At 48.5% G+C, this 18,155-nt stretch overlaps 2 protein-coding genes across 8 annotated transcripts in view; one reads left to right on the top strand and one right to left on the bottom strand.

Annotated features, from left to right (window-relative positions):
- Ralbp1 (ralA binding protein 1) overlaps window positions 1–6,716 on the top strand; it is a 38,500-nt gene extending 31,784 nt beyond the window's left edge. For both annotated transcript variants that reach the window (XM_021149353.2, XM_021149352.2), the window contains exons 7-10: window positions 949–1,056; window positions 2,291–2,412; window positions 2,854–2,977; window positions 4,945–6,716. In XM_021149353.2, coding sequence (XP_021005012.1) covers window positions 949–1,056; window positions 2,291–2,412; window positions 2,854–2,977; window positions 4,945–5,190 — 600 coding nt within the window. In that variant the 3' untranslated portion in view covers window positions 5,191–6,716. The remainder of the gene's footprint in view (window positions 1–948; window positions 1,057–2,290; window positions 2,413–2,853; window positions 2,978–4,944) is intronic.
- Window positions 6,717–12,759: 6,043 nt separating this feature from the next.
- Ppp4r1 (protein phosphatase 4 regulatory subunit 1) overlaps window positions 12,760–18,155 on the bottom strand; it is a 59,006-nt gene continuing 53,610 nt past the window's right edge. For all 6 annotated transcript variants that reach the window (XM_029471124.1, XM_029471123.1, XM_021186551.1 and 3 more), the window contains 4 exons: window positions 16,840–16,960; window positions 16,622–16,756; window positions 15,697–15,838; window positions 12,760–13,829 (listed from right to left, as the gene is read on the bottom strand). In XM_029471124.1, the coding sequence (XP_029326984.1) occupies window positions 13,666–13,829; window positions 15,697–15,838; window positions 16,622–16,756; window positions 16,840–16,960 (562 nt within the window). In that variant the 3' untranslated portion in view covers window positions 12,760–13,665. The remainder of the gene's footprint in view (window positions 13,830–15,696; window positions 15,839–16,621; window positions 16,757–16,839; window positions 16,961–18,155) is intronic.

Genomic DNA, 18,155 nt, shown 5'->3' with positions numbered 1-18,155 from the left:
CAAAATTAGATTCCTGCCTAAAACCTATATCCCTGTCCTGACCCCAATGTCAAATTCCTGCCAAGCACCTCCAAACGCTCTCCACAGTTCATACGCTGGTTGTCACTGAGCAGCTACTCACACCAGCATAACAGACAGAAGCATCTTAAAGCCAGGTATGAAGCTAGAGAGAAATGACTTGAGTCAGTTCACCCGAGACCTGAGAGAGAGAAGCTGTTAGGATAGAGAGCAGGTCCGTGGTGCTGGGCACCAACAGATGGAGCAAGGGCAATGTTTCCTAACAGGGTGGTAGTGGTTACTGGACTATGTGTATTTGGTAAAATTAGTTACATTATAAAATTGACACCCCAGTAGCTCCCTTCAAGACATCTCATGCAGTCAGGATTAAGGGAGCATATTCATCAGAAATAAGCATTTTTCATAGTGTAGCCACAGACCGAGATAACCATGTCATGCTCTTTTCTTACTTTAAAATGTTTATTCTTTGTGTGAGCGTGTGCATGTGGACATGCAGTGGCACGAGTGTGGAAGTCAGAGAACAACTTGCCAGAGTCAGTTCTCTGCATCGTGTGAGTCCTGGGGAGGGGTTCCTGATACCCAGTGTCTGCCACGGGGCCACCTTGCAGTCTTGAACCACATCATATTCTTTTATGGTTTAATTTGGTTTTTGCTTTTTGAGATGGGATCTTTCTGTTGTCCTGGCTGTCCTGGAATTTACTATGGCCTTGAACTCACATAGCTCCTCCTACCTCTGCCTCCTGAGTGCTGGGATTAAAGGCGGGTACCACCATCCCTGCTCTTACCTACAGTATATTCTAACCTAGTTAGCAAATGTCCAGTCATCATTACAGACAGTTCCCTACTGCTGCTGGGGTTTTCTTCATTTCTGTAATTTAAGAGGACCATTTGTTGATTGTGTGTTAATGTAGGCTGTGTTGTCTTTGACAGGAGTGTGAAACCAAGATTGCACAGGAGATAGCTAGTCTTTCGAAAGAGGATGTTTCCAAAGAAGAAATGAATGAAAACGAAGAAGTTATAAATATCCTTCTTGCCCAGGCAAGCTATACTTTTTGATTTCCAAAGGGATTTATTGGTCATTTTTCAAATAGAAGCACAACTATAGACTTTTTAAAACCAAAATTGTAATGAACTCCAAAGAGGTTGTTCCTATTCTGTGGCCCTGCCCTTGTGCTGTGTGTGCTGAAATGTTACGTGTGGAGGGAGAAGCTGCCTTCTGCTTAGCTTCCTAGTTTCTGTAAGTCGACATAGAAGTTTGTGGTGTTGGCATGTTCCTGATTTACAAGAACGGAAACAAAAACTCTGAGGAGGGAGAAGTCCCAGATGATTTTCTTAGTGTTTCCCATCTGAGGTTTCTTGGAGTATAACTTCATCCATACATGCTCTGAGGTAAACGACAAGTGTCTGTGTTTGAGCATGGAGATGTGGCCTCTCTCACTTGGGAGCTTTTCAGTGGTTCCTGGACTGTGCCCACGGTGCCCCTTGTTTGGAAGGAGTTGCTGGTGCTCTTGCCTCCAAGGCATCTTCTCTCTACTGTTTGCTCTAGACCTGAGAGCCCTAGCTGGAGTGCAGGCAGGCGCTCTCCACATCCCTGCTCTCAAGCAGTTTAGGAATGGTTAACCTGTCAAGAGTTCTTACTTTGATCTGAAGGGTGTGGCTGGGGACAGTGAGGAAGGCAGGGAGATCCTGTAATCATTCCTTCTCTCTGTTCTGCCTCACACCTGACACTGGTACCAGCCGCACATGCATCTCTTGGGTCCTGTTCCTAGTGATGCAGAAAAGTCACTGTGACCCTGAATCCGGAGAGACAGGAAGCCAAAGCTGATGAGTTTTAGATCATGTTTATTTGTGCATATGTATTGCACACACATGCATTCAGATACCCATGGGCCAGAAGACAGTGCTCGGCCTCCCTCCAGCAGATGGTTGTGAGTCCTTGATGTGGGTGCCACACAAGAGCAAGAGCTCGTAACCGCTGAGCAGTCTCTTCAGCCGTGAGCAAGGCAAAGCGGTCCTCTGCCGGGGTGTGGCGGGCTCATAGGGAGCCTTGCAAAAGCTACAGCTGGTCCTTGTGTGCACTTTGTTGTTAAGAAGGGTCTAGACCTTCTCTCAACGTGACTTGGTGTAGCTTTTCTTGATTCTGAGACCATGGCATGGTTTTGTTGTAGTAACTTGTGTTCAGCACCGAGCAGGGTGACAGCAGAGGCTCTGGAGAGGTGGCCGTTCCTCTAGCAGAGCTCAGACAGGTGCCCACCCATTGTCATTGTTTCAGGAGAATGAAATCCTGACTGAACAGGAGGAGCTCCTGGCCATGGAGCAGTTCCTGCGTCGTCAGATTGCCTCAGAGAAAGAAGAGATCGACCGCCTGCGAGCTGAGATTGCAGAGATCCAGAGGTACAGGGGGGCCTCGGGCTGGAAGCCTCCAGTCGGGTCGTGCTGTATGTGAGCAGAGCTGAGCAGTTCAGTGGGTTCCATCTTCCTTGTGCATGGAGCCCTTAACAGCCCCTCATGTGGTGACTCCAGCCATACCATTATTTTCTTGCTACTTCATAACTGTAATTTTGTTACCACTATGAGTTGTAATGTAAATACTGATATGCAGACGGTAGCCTTAGGCGACCCCTGGGAAAGGGTTGTTTGTTGTCCATAGAGCGTGTGACCCACAGGTTGAAAACCACGGTTTTAGACGTTCCTGGAAAGAACTGGGCTTCTGAAATCAGTCACTTTAAGCTCCTTACTGGGTCTTAGGCAGCACTGGGTCTGGTCGATGCTCAGGCGTGGGTGGGCCTTAGCCGGCCTCGGAGTTCACTGTAGTGCTGCCTCGTCTCCACACAGCCGTCAGCAGCATGGCCGCAGTGAGACGGAGGAGTACTCGTCTGACAGCGAGAGCGAGAGCGAGGACGAGGAGGAGCTGCAGCTCATTCTGGAAGACCTGCAGCGGCAGAACGAGGAGTTAGAAGTGAGTGGGGCGGGAGGCAGCCTCCAGAGGGTCTCGGGACCAGAAACTTACGGTGGAGAGGAATTCGAGGACACTTGTTTTTAAGATTTACTTTATTTAGATTTATTTTATGTATGAGTAGTACACTGCAGCAGTCTTCAGACACCACAAGAGGGCATCACATTCCATTACAGATGGTCACAAGCCACCGTGTGGTTGCTGAGAATTGAACTCAGGACCTCTGGAAGAGCAGTCAGTGCTCTTAACCACTGAACCATCTCTCCAACTCCCTCAAGGGCATTCTTAGCAGGATCAAATGTGTGCTCTAGGCTGTCTGGAGTGAGGTGGTTTCCCCTGACCTTGGTTACAAGTGAGTCTATAAGAGGTGAGAGGCACCCGGCCACTGTCCTAAGTAGCCTTACAGTGGTGAAAGCGAGTCAGGTTTCTTGTTAGTCTGTGGGGTACCACAGAGTAGTGGGTGTGACAGGATGCCTGGGAAGCTGGACTGAGAGGGAGAGGCTGGCCTAAGCGGGGTTCTCTTTTCATCCTGAATAAACTGTCTTCTGTAAGGACAACTAGGTAAACAGGACACCTTTGCTTCATTTATGTTCACTGAACTGCCTGCCAGGCAAGTGCGCATGGGGGCAAGCACAGAGGCTGGGCGCGGTGGCTCAGGAGGCAAAGAGGGGCATTTCTAAGTTGGAGGCCAGTTTGGTCTACAGAGTGAGTCCAGGACAGTTGGGGCTTGAAAAACAACAACAGAAAGATAGAAAAACTATTGTGTCTGGAGAGATGGCTGAGCAGTTAGGAGCACTGGCTGTTCTTCCAGAAGACCCAGGTTCATTTCCTAACATGGCAGCTCTTAACTGTCTAGCTCTGGTTCTAAGGGATTCAACACACTCACACAGACATAAATAAAAATATTATTTTAAGGATTGCCCAGGACTCTGCCCATCCACTGTGTGGAGGGTAGGCAGAGTGAGGAACAGCGACGCCATGACACTTGTAGCAGGAGTCTGTCCTGGGTAAACAGCAGGCAGGGATCCAGGGACATGGCCCCGCTGGTGAAGGGGCTACAGTGAGGCTGAGGCCCTGAGTTAAAGCCAACTCCCTTCACGTGCACACACCTGTGTCACACATGCACCTGGACCCCTTAAGGGATGGATCCCTGCACTCACGAGGCAGAGGCACACAGAGCTCTGAGTTTGAGGCCAGCCTGGTCTAGAGAGTTGAAACCTTGTTTTGAAAAACATAAGAAAGGAAGTTAGTGTGAGTAAGACGGGTTGCTGGGAATTCTGTCATTTAGAAGACACATTGGCAACCTAGTTTGATCTCCATTTTCCTGAACAGGAACAAATGGCAGAATCAGGGGAGTGTTCTGTTGTGGCACAAGGCCCTGCATCTCGCCGTGTTCTCAGTTGGGGAGGGACGGGTCAGGGCTCCCCCAGTGTCACACCGAGTGAGCAGTGGGGCTGGTACCTGTGCTCACCTCACTGAACCGAAGTCCAGTTGTGGGCACACCGGCTGCTTAGGATTCGGGCAAATCCCGAGGAAGAAGAGTGATCCGATGGCTGGGGCAGTTGCAGGAGCTTGGGCTGAGCTATCCTTGAGTCCCTGCTGAATGAGTCCCCAGCATTTAAGCAGCTGTGGTTCCCACACTCCTCAAGGAGCACGATTCAGATGTGGTCAGTAAAGAGAGACTTTGACTTGGGAAGAGTCTCAGCTTTTACCCAGCCCTGGCCCCTGTCCTCACTGCTCTGGTGACACAGTTTCCTAAATGTGATTCTCTTTGTACCTCAGAGTTCGTACTCAGGCATTCAGAGTGATGTTTATACCCCAGCCACATATCCATCTGCTTGTCTAATGCTGCACTGGCCAGGCTGGCTAGAGTAGAACTAGATCCTTGCTCAGGATGGCTGGCAGCCTGTGCGCTGCCTGGATTCCTTGTTCTGCCCTTAGTGGTGACTGCCTTTCTGTCATCCTTTAAGATAAAGAACAATCACTTGAACCAAGCAGTCCATGAGGAGCGGGAGGCCATCATCGAGCTCCGAGTGCAGCTCCGGCTGCTCCAGATGCAGCGAGCCAAGTCTGAGCAGCAGCCGCAGGAGGAGGAGGAGCCCGAGAGGCGAGGAGGCGCAGGCCCACCGCCCTGTGACGGTGTCCTCGAGGTGAGGGTAGCCAAGGAGCAGGCGAAGGCCTCACCCAGCAAAGACCGGAAGGAGACGCCCATCTGAGCTGCGGGCCGGGCCCTGTGCATCTTACTGTGAGTGTGAGTGAGCCGCCTGCCTGCTGGACACTCTGTAAAGGCTCGCTCTCAGAGACGTCCCCTCTCGCACACGTCTGACTCCATGTCAGGCTCAGGGCCTGGGAGGCTGAAACAGTGGACACACGGGGGGCTTGCAGGGAACACAGGCATTTCCAGATAGTGTCAGCTTATTTGAAAAATAATTTTCTTTGTTAAAAATAACTATTTTAACCTTTGAGTGGCTTCTTTTTAAACCAAAAATTCTTTTCTTTTGCTTTTTTTTTTTTTTTTTTTTAATCACAGCAGACTCTGGATCTCTTTATCAAAGGGTAGGAACCAAATCAGGTCACTTCTGCGCCGGCCTTGTGGACGCTCGTGGTCTCCCCAGCCCTGCAGGGGCTCTGGCCACTCTTGCTTGTGCCTTCCACACCTTTTGGTGCAGATTGTTCAGTGGGGAGCTGCCTCATATTCTCTGACTGGCCAGAAAGGCTCTCGCTGGGGTTCCCTGCACCACGTTGCTTTTCCAGTTCTGCGTTGAGTCTGTCAGTATGAGTCAGGACGGCCCAGGTTGGTGGCAGACAGAAGTTACCTGTGCAGCCTGCCACCAGCCTGGGCAGTGCAAGCCACTCACTCACTGCCAGGGATCAGCAAAGGCCTCTTCTCTGAGGTGGTCAGAGGTGACCACCTTGACTCTGAGGCGTTGCACAGGAAGCTTCTCAAACCAGAACCCTTCCTTCTCCACACTGACCTTCCAGGAAAACCACAGTGACTTCAGCTGCTAGCTTGGGCTAGGATACACACCTCTGCCAGGATAAGCCATGTAAATGCTCTCACGCAGAACGTTCACCTTTCCGTGTCATCTCAAGGGGCTGCTTAAGGACTGACAGAACCGAGCGAAGGAAGAAAAGCAAACCGGTAGCTGTGACTGACCCCACCTGGTGTTTGCTTCTAACTCAGATGACTGCTCCCAGTCTGGGAGGCCTGCCTCTTAGGCAGCCAGATCTCACTGTCAGATGAGTGGCCCCAGGGAGGTCCCCTGTGGCTCTGAACACAATCCCACACTGTAACGTGAGCGACAAACCCACAGGAGGGCTCTGGTCTCCTCCTAGTTAGTATTTATTTCAGCGCCTGTCTTTTGTTCGCCTCTGCCTATTGCACTGTCGTGACTTGTTGGCCATTATTTGATTTTTGTACGGAAAAAAGCTTTGTTATAGAAATCAGCATACTATTTTTTTAAATCTGGAGAGAAGATATTATGGTGACTGGAAATATGGTCAGGTGTCAAATATAAATGTACAAACGCCTTGCTGCATCCCGTCAGGTGTACAACATCCACTTTATATTTGCTGGCAATATTGAAGAATTCTTTTTGTTTGTGTAAACTCTAATTTCTATCAAGGTATCATGGGTTTTTAAAATTAGTATTTCATTACAAATGTCTCAATGTTGGTTAACTAATTTTTGCCAGGACCATTATTGATCAAGGAAATAAATTCAACAGCCATTTGAGAGAAGAAAAAAAAAGGCTTCTTCTTGTCCACTCTTGTCTCTGAAATAATTGCACAGCCAGCATATGGCACGAAGCAGGTGGAGATGCCCAAGGTGGAGAGCCAGTGCGAAGCCTTATTCCACCTCGGCCCTCGGCCCACCGTGCTTGGTGCTGACTGGAAGGGTTTGCTCAGATTGTGTGCAGTTCCTGAACCTGACAGTTTCCTGGTGCTGTTGGGAAAGCAAGCTCTGCCTTCTAGGTCAAGTCCAGACATCTTGGCCCAGTTGTTAGAGGTTACAGAGGTTTGCATTTTAAATGTGAAATGAGGACTTCGAGCAGCTAGCATGCTAGAGATGTATGACAAACATCTGAATCGGTAGCTTGTATAGTTTAACTGTACCACAGAATTTATGGGGGTTTACAGAAGGTTCACAGATACCCTGCTGTGACATCTAACTTCAGGCAGGGATCTGGAGATGGGCCCCCCCCCCCCCCCCCCCCCCCCCACGAGCACCCGTTCCCAAGCAGGGACCCATGGCTCTCACGGTGCTCTTCTCTGTAGGCGGCTCTGTACTGAACAACACTGGGCATGAAGTCCTAGGTATAGATTCCAGTGTCTATGTAAGGAGCCAGGAGTGCTGGGAGCACCTGTAATTCTACCCTGGTGGAAATGAGGATCCTGCAGATGCTAGGTAGCTGCTCTAGGGGAGTCAGTGTGCTCTGCCTTCAGAGGCCAGCCCTGTCTCCAAAAGTAAAGCATAGTGACAGAGGACACAGATATCAGCTTTCTCATTTCACACGCACATGTGTGCTCACGCAGGAGTGCACACACACACAAATTATATATGTAATTTATATATATATATATATATATATATATACACACATACATACACCCTGGCTGGTGAATCCAGCTGAAGACTGGGCTTTCTGGAGCCTTCCTCCAGGTCATTTTGCTAATGTTTTATTCATCTGGGTATGATCTAAGCTTAGTTGATACTCTTCAGTGGAGGCACAAATCAAAGACCCCTATCAACTGGGTAGAGAGATCGTGATAAGATTTCACACTTGTAAGATGATGCATAATTAGTAAATGGTTCTATACTGGACTTCAGGAGACCCAGGAAGTAAGGACCAAGCAGCAGGGTCCTTAAATTCCCATATGCAGGCTCCCATTGCAGAGCAGTAAGGTGCTGCTGCTGTGTCCACGTCCCCCACTGCCCAACTCCAGTCTGGATGCTTGTCCCCTATGATCTGGGGTTTTGCCACCATTCAATTAGTATGACCCATGAAAGGTGGTTCTAGTTTGACAGAGGAAAGAGGATTAGCTTCATTTGCAGTGAGCTGTAGTTAATTTTTAAAACTGTTTCACATCTGCTCATTACCATGTCCTCTGGTGATGTCTTAAGCAAGGTACAGGCTCCTGCCTCTCTTCTGGTGTGTATGTACTTCAGGTGAAGTACATACATACATTATTTACCAGACATGGTAGTGTTGGGGATTGGGTTTCTCAGCTGTGAGAAACGGCTTTCAGGGAGGCACAGGAAATACATAGCTTGCATGCTTCACCTCCAGTAAGCAATTTTATCCTGTAGGGCTTCATTTCTCATTGACAAAACAAAAAATCCTCATTTCAAAAGGTTTATTAGATTTAGTCCCTAGTGTAGGGCTTTAAGGCATAGGCATTTCCTGAGGACATGATCTGCATATTGTCATGAAGCGCCAAGGGACAGTCAATACTGTATCAACAGTTTATTTTGTGTGTTATTGTATGTCTGTGGTATGTTTGTAAGTCTATTACTGTATGTATGGTGTGTGGAGGCCAGCGGCTGACATTGGTGTCTTTTCTTGATTGTTATTAGTACTAAATATCTTTTTACATAGTAAGTATATTTTTATGGGATTTCATGTATAGCATACTTTGATCCTATCACCTCTTCCCTCTGTGTGTCTGTCCTTTTGTCGGTTTAAGAAGAGACTGTCAGACAGATGTCCTGGTCCTCTGGCTTAGACTACCCTCTCCCCCTCCCTATCCTGCTCACCAGCCTTCAGTGTACAGATCGTATTGCAGATACATTGATTGGATCAAACATCCCTCAGTCCATCTCTGCATATCACCAGCTGTGGCTTTCTGTAATCTCTGCCTGCTGCAAAAAAGGAGCTTTTGGCAATCTGTGGTTATGGGGATGAGTTTAGAATGACCCTGGTGAGGGAAGTGGCTGCAGGCCCTCTGGGTTCCAGGTCCTCATCAGGCATAGGTGGTACCTGGCTGAGTTCATAGAGCTAGGCATGGATTCTCTATTAAGTGGGCCTTAAGTCCAACAAGGCGAATGCTGGTTACCCATAGGATGTATGAGCCATTACTTCAACATGTTGGTCACTGATGTATTACAGCAAGATGGTACTGATGATAGCTTTGCTGTGGGCAGCTTCCATGGTTCCATCCTGAGAGCCAGTCCCCAGCGAGAAGGCTTCCAGGTTAAATCCTGTGTTGGAAGTGTGTGGTGACTTCAGCAGTAGGGTTTGTCTTTTTTTCCTGGACGGCATAAAGGATGACAACAAGGCCTGTATTGTTTGGGGATCTCTTGGACTCCCCCCTCCATCCCCTTGGTCAGCAACTCTAAAGGAGGCTCCCTGTGCCCAGCACTGAGATTATGTCTGTTAGCTGTTCTGTGTATTTTGGAGGAAGTATCACTCTAATTGGCAAAACTTCCATTGAACTACATATGAACTTACGTGTTTGTATGTTAACATAGATAAGGTTTTCTGACAAAGTCTATAGCTTAGCTATCCTAAAACTCAAGTCTGTAGATCAGGCTGTGGCCTCAAACTCAGAGATCCACCTGCCTCTGCCTCCTGAGTGCCGAGCGGCAAAGGTGCGCACCACAGCTGGCTCTGTAATTTTGATTCATGACGCAGTCAGTGTTCTCTGTGGCTTTTCTGGTAGCCTTAGTGTTCGTTACCCCTTCTCCCTCTCCTGCAGATAGGTCTCTATCCATCTAGTGTTTCTCACAACACCGTCCCATTTCTCTGGTATCCAATTACTCCAGGTATATTTGCATCTGAAGATTCGGAGCTACCATCTACAAATAAGAAAACAAACATTACGTTTGTTTTCTTGGGTGGTGGTGGTGGGGGGAGCTGGGTTACCTCAGTATACTATTTTCTAGTTCTGCCCACTTAACCTGCAAGTTTAATGCTTTCATTATTTACAGCTGAATAGTATTCCATTGAGTACACGAACCTATTTCTCGTCCGGACTGAGCTTCTAGAGTCCTGCTTCGTTGCCCCTCCACCCACACCCCTGGGCACACATCACTGCTGCCTAGCATTTTACATGAACGTGACCCAGGGCCAAGCTGACACTTGCCCAGCCTTTTCCAAATGGCGGCATTTATGGTCACTACCCTGGGCCTGGGGGGTTCCAGCATAGTCAGGATAGGTAGATATGGAGGAAGAGATTCTCCCTGGGCTGTATGCTCATCCTCCTGGCTGCTGTCTGGGGCTGTAGGCTGTAGACCCCAGGTAGGTAGATCTCAAAATTCCAGCTCTAAGTAGAGAAAGCATTAAAGAGCCCTGGGGCCATGCTGCCTACTGCCTGCCAAGCAGCCAGATGAGCCAACTTTTGTCTTTGACAAAAGCTGCCAATTTTACAATTGTTGCTCCACTGGGATAGCTGCTCTATTTGAAGTTCTAGGGGGTTAAGAAAATCTAAAGCGTTGGTATCATGGTTAACTCCCAAAGCTTCAGGAAAAAGGTTATGTACCAAAGAAATGGCCATTCCCTGGGCAACCACGCACGCAAGCAGGAACTCTAGTTCCGGGGTGGGATAAGGGAGTAGGAGGCAGTCAGCAAAAGGACACAGGCGACAGTCTCTGTTGCTGCTTAAGTCAGAAACTGCAAATACTTGTAAACAAAGGGGAGAGAGACCGGCTGGGGAGAGGTGAGCAAGCTGCCTCTGAAGACTGTGGCTTCTCTGCAAGGAACAGAAGTGGGGAGGGGCTACAGTGTTACTAAAGATCCAAGACCAAATGGTGACCAGGGAGTTCAAATATTGCAGACCAAAACCAAATTCTCTTGTGCTCCTCTTAGTTTCTCTGAAAGCCATTCCTTGTTCACTGTCACTATCAAAACTCCTCACAATGAATTCTCGGCAAACCATTCGTTTCCAGTAGCACACACACTGAGCTTGTGGCTAGGGAACCTGAGTCCTGCAGCAGAGGTCAGGTGTGCTCGACCCACCCGCCTGGTGTTTCCACCAGTGTAGCTGAAAATGTATCTCAATTTACCACCTTTGTCTCCTTACTAGAAAAACTTGACGAAACTTTGCCATATTGGAATGTGGTGTTTGTGGGGAGCTACGTCTGTTCCGTGAGCACTTACATCTGGCTCCAGAATAGCCTCTTTTACTCCATTTTGGGGTGAGAAGCTGAGCATTCGCCTACTCAGCAGCCTACAGGCTCCCCCAAGGTTAGCTGCACAGTACAAAGTAGCTACAAGGTATTTATTACTACTATGTACTAGTCATAAACTGTCATGGGAATACATGACATCTGTACTTGTTTTTACATCAGGAAAATTACTTCAAGTACTAATTGGTTTGCTGTTGTTTTCCCCTGAGAGACCTGGCTCTGCAAGTTTTATGGCCAAGTTTCTTTTTTTAGGAGACTGCCATTCTGGCAGCTCTGGCTGCTTCTGGACATTCTCGCCATGTCAGCTACTGAGGAACTGACATTAAAAGGTGACATGGTGTGCTGGTTACTTTTGGTCAGCTTGGCACAAGTGAGTCACTAGGAGGAAAGTAGCCTCCATCAGAGATGCCTGTGTGACACTTTCTGGGCAGATGGTCCTGAACTGTACAACAAAGTGGGCTGAGTAAGCCACGGGGAACAGCAGTGTCCCTCCTGGGTTCCATCAGTGATGGACTGGGATGAAGACACAAACCCAATCAGCCATCTCTTTCCTGTGCTAGGTTTTGACAACTGGACAAGATACCAGCTTTGTCTAGGATGTCAGTTAAGGGTCTGCCTCCATCAGACTGGATTTCTTCTTGTAATGATTGCCATGGGGTGCCCAGCCCAGTGTGGGCCTGAGGTATATAAACACGCTGAGCTGGTGAGCTGTGCCCCTCCGGTGTCTGCTTCAGTTCCTGCTCCAGGCTTCTGCCCTGGCCGCCTTCCCTCCATAATGAACTGTAACCTGTCAGCAGAGATGAACCCGTTCCTTCCCAGGCTGCTTCTGACCGTGGTATTTATTCACAGCGTTGGAAAGCAGACTAGGATGGAGGGAGCTCCTGGGGTGGAGCCCTGCTGGGACAGACAGAAGAGGCTGCGCTGTTTAGGGGAGAGTTTCAGATGGATTAGGAATGCTGGTCTGCAAAAGCTGTTGAGGCTCATGGCTCAGTGAGCTATTCTGTGGAACCGTGGGAAATACTGAGAGAAATACCAGCAGTGGGGGCCTGACTTGTGAAGTTTCAGAGTCCTCGAAGACTACTGTTGTTTGTGTGACATTTTGAATAAAGAATCTCGTTTTGTTAAGCTAGGGCTGAACAAGGAGCTGTGATTAACAAGAATGAGTGAAACCTTTGGCTTTACTGGGACAACTGATGCTAGTCACTGGACAATGAGACCAACATACTGAGTTGGGAAGCACATACAAGGTGTGGTCCAGGGTGGGCAAATCTACATCTCAGGTTTGGTAGCTGTTTCATGTGGCCTGGTTTTGAAAGGTGTGAGAGGGTGAGTCAGTCCCACGGAGCAGCAGAGGACTGGAACCACCTACCTGGATTGCAGCTCCTGCAGAGGTCAGGGGCCACCCGTGAAGGTGTGGGCTCTCCCACTGTGGAAGCTGCAAGACTGAAGGGGTCGTGGATTGAAGCTAAGGCTTAACATCCTAAGGGAGGGTCAGTCCTGAAGTGAACCCAAGGAAGCACCTGCCCTGGCTGCTTCCTTCCATGGTGCACTGAGTAGGTGGTTGTTCATAGTATCCTGGACTTCAGGCTGCTGCTGTCTGCCAAGAGGAGGGCTGACAGGTGAACACTGAGCTAAAGACAAATGCCTTTCTCCCATCTTATGCTAAGTAATACAGGCCACATACTGCATTTATTTGTAGACATTTAGAAAACAAAGTGGGTGGTGTCTCTCTTTATAGATCCTATTAATAAATTTTATTTGGAACTTGTACCACAACAGTTCTAACAGCATGATTAAGGCTGCAGGCCCCAGAGTGGTCACAGGGGTGCAGCATGGGAAGAAAAAGTTGCACCTCAGAGCTGACCATGATCAAGTTAAAAATACCTGACACAAGATTCGTGCTAAGAAATTTCCTTCAGGTCATGACCAGCATGAAAAATATCAGGAGAGATTCTGCAAACATTCTGTAAATGTATACAGCAATGTGCTGCATTAGGAGTCAAAATCAGATTCTATTTAGTGTTAACATCAAGCCCTTAGGAGAGGAAAAACTCCTTTGTCATTTATACACGCCAAGAACTATTCACACGCTGGGCTGGGCTGGGCAGGGCAGCCAAGGAGCTGAACAGGCTCAGCACCTAGAAGAAATGCTTAGGCTAATACTGAAGGCCTTTCCTGTCCGGTGCACATCCACCTTCTGGCCGTAAGAATGTCATTTATCAGCCGTTAAATAAAACCAGAAGAAAGCAATGCAGGTCTCTGGGAACCTCATCCTTCCCGAAGGGAAAATGCTCTGCCAATTCAAGCCATCAGTCAGGAAGATGAAGTAAGGAGTTAAGGCTTTGGTGACAATGATAATCCTCTGAGATTTACTTTCTCTTAAGTCAAGGTAGGATAATAGTGTTTACTGTACTCTCTCTTGACTCTTAAAACCACTGGTATTGGGAGTAGGCAACCTGCACCTGCGGATGAGTTGGCAGGAGGAAGGCCCCCACCACAGCTGTCCCGAGTGGTGCAGGCAGTCGAGGCCAGGCTCTTGCGGATGCAGGATGGACACCGTGGGTCAGTAGGTAGAGGAAGCTGTGCTCATTGCATCTTCAGAGAGTTTGGTACTGGAGGGGTGGATGCTTGCGAAGTACTTGACATCGCTGTCCCGGTCCATCTGCAGGGCCATGATCGTCTGCTCCACGGCCTCCTGGTGACAGCTGGCAGAGGCTAAGAAGTACTCTGGAAATGGCGTGCAGGACACAACGTTAGTCTCGGTGTTTGGGAGTTTAGTCAAGTACAGTCAGGTGCAAAAGGCTCACGGCCTGCACAATCGTTCTCGGAGAGTAAGCACAGTGCGTGGACTCAGCCATCTGTACGCTCACCGTTGCAGGAGAAGAAGCACTAACTTAAGAGGGATTGTGAGATTGATTGTTTTGGTGATAGGCAAAAATCTCTTGATGGTGAGCAAGCTCATGTTTATTAAAACATTTTCAGCTCAGAAAAAGGAAAACAGCAGATAAACACCAATCATACCCAGACCCTTTTTCTAAGGGGGAAAGCCATTTTACTGTTCTTTTGAAAATGTATATGGGATTGGGGGAAGAGCCAGGCAGTGGTAATGAACACCTTTAATCCCAACACTCAGGAGGTGAGGCTGGTGGATCTCTGGGTTCTGGGTTAGAGGCCAGCCTTGCCTACAGAGTTAAGGCTACACAGAGAAACCCGGTCTCAAAAAACAAGACAAAACAAAACAAGACAAAACAGTAAAAATATACAAAAAAAGCAAGGAAAAAAAAGCAGTATTGGCTTATTCCTGACCTATGATTTACTCTACATTTCTTCCATACCTTGTCCGTGAACTTTCACGCTCAACTTTATGTGGCATTTGGAGAAGGCAGCCACAGTACTAAAACCGACAGAACACACGCTGCCAGGTGCCTGGCCACAATGCCCACAGTCAAGTGCAAGCTGCAGGGAGTGTCTTCACGATGGGCACGCCAGCCCTGTATACATGGAGCCCTGTAGAGGGACTTGGCAGCCTCCTTTGACCCTGCTGAGGAGCTTGGCTGCTTCCCATTATTTACGTCCTGAAAATGTTGTATATGTATGAATGCACTATGTGTGTATGGAGGCCAGAACTGGCCCTCAGTATTGTCCCTGGACTACTTCCCACATTGTACTGGCTGGCTCTGTGTGTCAACTTGACACAAGTTGGAGTCCTCAGAGAGGAAGGAGCCTCAGTTGAGGAAGTGCCTCCATAAGATCCAGCTGGAGGTATTTTTCCAATTAGTGGTCAATGGGGGAGGGCCCAGCCCATGGTGGGTGGTGCCATCCCTGGGTAGGTGGTCCTTGGTTCTGTAACAAAGGCTAAGTAAGCCATGGGAAGCAAGCCAGTAAGAAGCACCCTCCATGGCCTCTGCATCAGCTCCTGCCTTCAGGTTCCTGCCCTGCTTGAGTTCCTGTCCTGACTTCCTCCAATGGTGGCCTATGATCTTGGAAGTGTAAGCTGAATAAATTCTTTCCTCTCTAACTTGCTTTTTGGTCAAGCAATAGAAAACCTAACTAAGACAGTGACACACACACACCCCTTTTTTTTTTTTTTGAGACAGGCTTTCTAACTCAACTTTAAGCTTATCAGTTTGGCTAGCCTAGATGGCCACTCAGTTCCAGAGATCTACCCAACTCTGCCTTCCAACACATGCACACTATCACAACCCACGTGTTTATATAGGTTCTTGGGAGCAAATGCAGATCCTCTTGCCTGCAGAGCAAACACTTTATAAACTGAACCATGCCCCCAAACACCGTATCACCAAAATTATAAGATTTAAGTTTTAGGTTAGAAAAATGCCCTATGCCCAGAATAAAAGACTTTCACCCAAACACCAGTGTCTTCATTAAAATACCCTCCCAACTCCCACTTATGTTTTTCAAGACAGAGTTTCTTTGTGTAGCCTTGGCTATACTGGATCAGGTTAGCCTCCAACTCACAAAACCCACGTGCCTCTGTGTCTGCCTTCCAAGTGCTGGCATTGAAGGTGTGTGCCATGCTTGCCTGGCCTCTGTGACCCTCCTTACTGTTCACAATCCTACCAGCACCACCCACCTTTCTCCAGCAGAGTCTGTCGCAGGGTTTTCGCCAGCAGCACTCTAACATTGGGAACCCTGTCATTTGCCAAGGTCAGCAAATGTGGCATCAAGTGCACAGCAAACTGGTCCATGGGGAGGCAGTCGTCTTCAATGACAGTCTGGCGGGAGAGACAAGTGTGACTGTCAGCCACCACCAAGCACAAGGTACATGGGACCCCAAACACTACCATATGATGCTGCAGGACGTCTTATGATGTTCCATCAGAGTAAAGCCATTTTGTTTCTACTAGAAATGGTACCCCTGCCCTTGGTGGTGGTAAAAGCAGTCGGAAGTTTTTATCTTTGAGTCTTTTCTTTTTTTAAAGAATTATTTATTATATATGAGTACACTGTCACTATCTTCAGACACACCAGAAGAGGGCATTGGATTCTATTACAGATGGTTGTGAGTCACCATGTGGTTGCTGGGAATTGAACTCAGGACCTCTGGAAGAGCAGTCAGTGCTACCAACCACTGAGCCATCTCTCCAGCCCCTATCTTTGAGTCTTAGGGTTATCATAAGGTAAATTTCAACTGCCTTCCCCCATTCCATTTAGATCATTTAGGTCAGGATCTTCTCTGTCCACTTCTCAAGTGCTGAGAATCCAGGTGCACTCTACCATGCTTGGCTTTAAACAGACCCATTTATTTCCGACCTGCCTTCTGGTGGGCACTGTGATGTATGGAGGGAGTGTTGTGGCGCTCGTGCATATGTGCCTATGCCAGCTTGAGGACGTGCTGGCTGAATGAAACCAACAAATGCCTAACTTGGAGGAGCATGCAACCTCATGAAAGACAGCCAGAGAGCAACTTCAGTTTCTCATGGTAATAGAAAAGGCTTCGGAGAGAGAGGCAGGACTGGGAGGAGTCTCACGAGCAGGGCTCCCCAGGCCTTCCCTACCTGGCAGACAAAGACAAAGGCTTGTCGACCAGACCACTTTGGACACCTGCCAAAATTCTCTACCAGCTCATTGATGAGATCTACTCCGAAGGTTGGTGGTGTTGCTGTGTGGAGTTTCTTCACCATTTCACTGACCTAGAAGGAAACAATGTAAGGCTCGTCTCCTGTCCTCGGAACGGACACACCACAGATGCAAAGGCCAACAAGCACAAACATACCAACTTGTAGGAGACCCAGCGGACTGAAGAGACTTTGTCTGCACACAGATTCAGAGCGATGGGTCGCAGGTAATCATAAACATCTCTGGGGCTGTATAACTCTAGAAGTAAAATCAGCTGTCTGCAGAGACACAACAACAACGAAACGGTCAACTCAACCGAGGTTTAAAAATGAGACACCAGGCTAATCAATCATTTAGATACTCTGTAACCAGGCTGACTTCCGTGCTGGGCACCCTCCAGGCTGGAATACACAGAAGGGGGCTTCCATGCCTATAGTTTCCCCAGGAACACTGTGTGCTGCAGGGCTGGGGATGGCGATTTGTGTGCAGTGTGGCTGTACTGTGAGTTGGGGCCCCATGATCCTCGGTGGCACGGTATGGCGCGTGTGAGTCTATGTGTGCACTAAGCACACAGCTACACTGACTCCATGCCCACACATGGGCGCTTCCCTGTTTCCCTCTCCTGTGTTGGGACAGTAGCAATACCACATCGTTTCCACCTCCAGCCACTAGCATCATATGCTAAATAAGCAGTTTCTCATATTACACATAGCCAACAAAATAAACTAAAAGCGTTTAGGAATGGAAACAGCAAAATGTTTCTTTATCTGTTCACTGGCACGTGGACTCCCTCCTACACTGGCTTAGAAGTCGGGGAGACTCCACCAAGGCACAAATGAGCTCAGTGGAAAACTGGAGCACGCAGCAGGAGCCTTCCAAGCACTCAGTGCTCAAGACTCCAGCAGGGTTTGCTATGGGCAACAGGGTGAGCTGCCTCCGCCTGACACCAATCCTCTCCTGACATTAAACCCCAGAGAGGCCAGCCCCTGGGGACACAAACTGCATCACCTAAGGGATGAGTGTGTGTAAGAAGTACTTTCCAAAATGTGATAAAAACCCAGCTGAGCTGCAGTCAGCAACCAGATAGCTCACAACCACCTGAACTCCAGTGCCAGAGGGTGCCGCCCCTTTTCGATGCCTATAGGCACCAGGCACACGTGGTACACAGATAACACATGAAGACAAAACAACATACATATGTAAGCTTAAAAATGGATGTTGAGGCAAGTCAGCACAGCTTACTGCTGGGGAGAGGAGACAGGCCTGCATGTGCAGAAGGCTGGCCACAGGCAGCCACAGCTGGGTGCCAGGGAGGGGAAAACCTCTTAGAAAGCCCAGGAGCCAAAGGCCTGCACGGACTAAGGTGAGCCAGAGGGGAGACTCCCCAGTACATATGTACACGCACCAGTACTTGAGCGCAGGGACAGCTGGGAGCCGAGGATGGGACAGAACACCAAAAAAGGCCAACTGCAC

Source organism: Mus caroli, chromosome 17 (assembly GCF_900094665.2).
Source record: "Mus caroli chromosome 17, CAROLI_EIJ_v1.1, whole genome shotgun sequence".
Taxonomy (NCBI): domain Eukaryota; kingdom Metazoa; phylum Chordata; class Mammalia; order Rodentia; family Muridae; genus Mus; species Mus caroli.
Note: the sequence above shows the minus strand (reverse complement) of the source record. Positions and strands in the feature narration are given on the sequence as shown.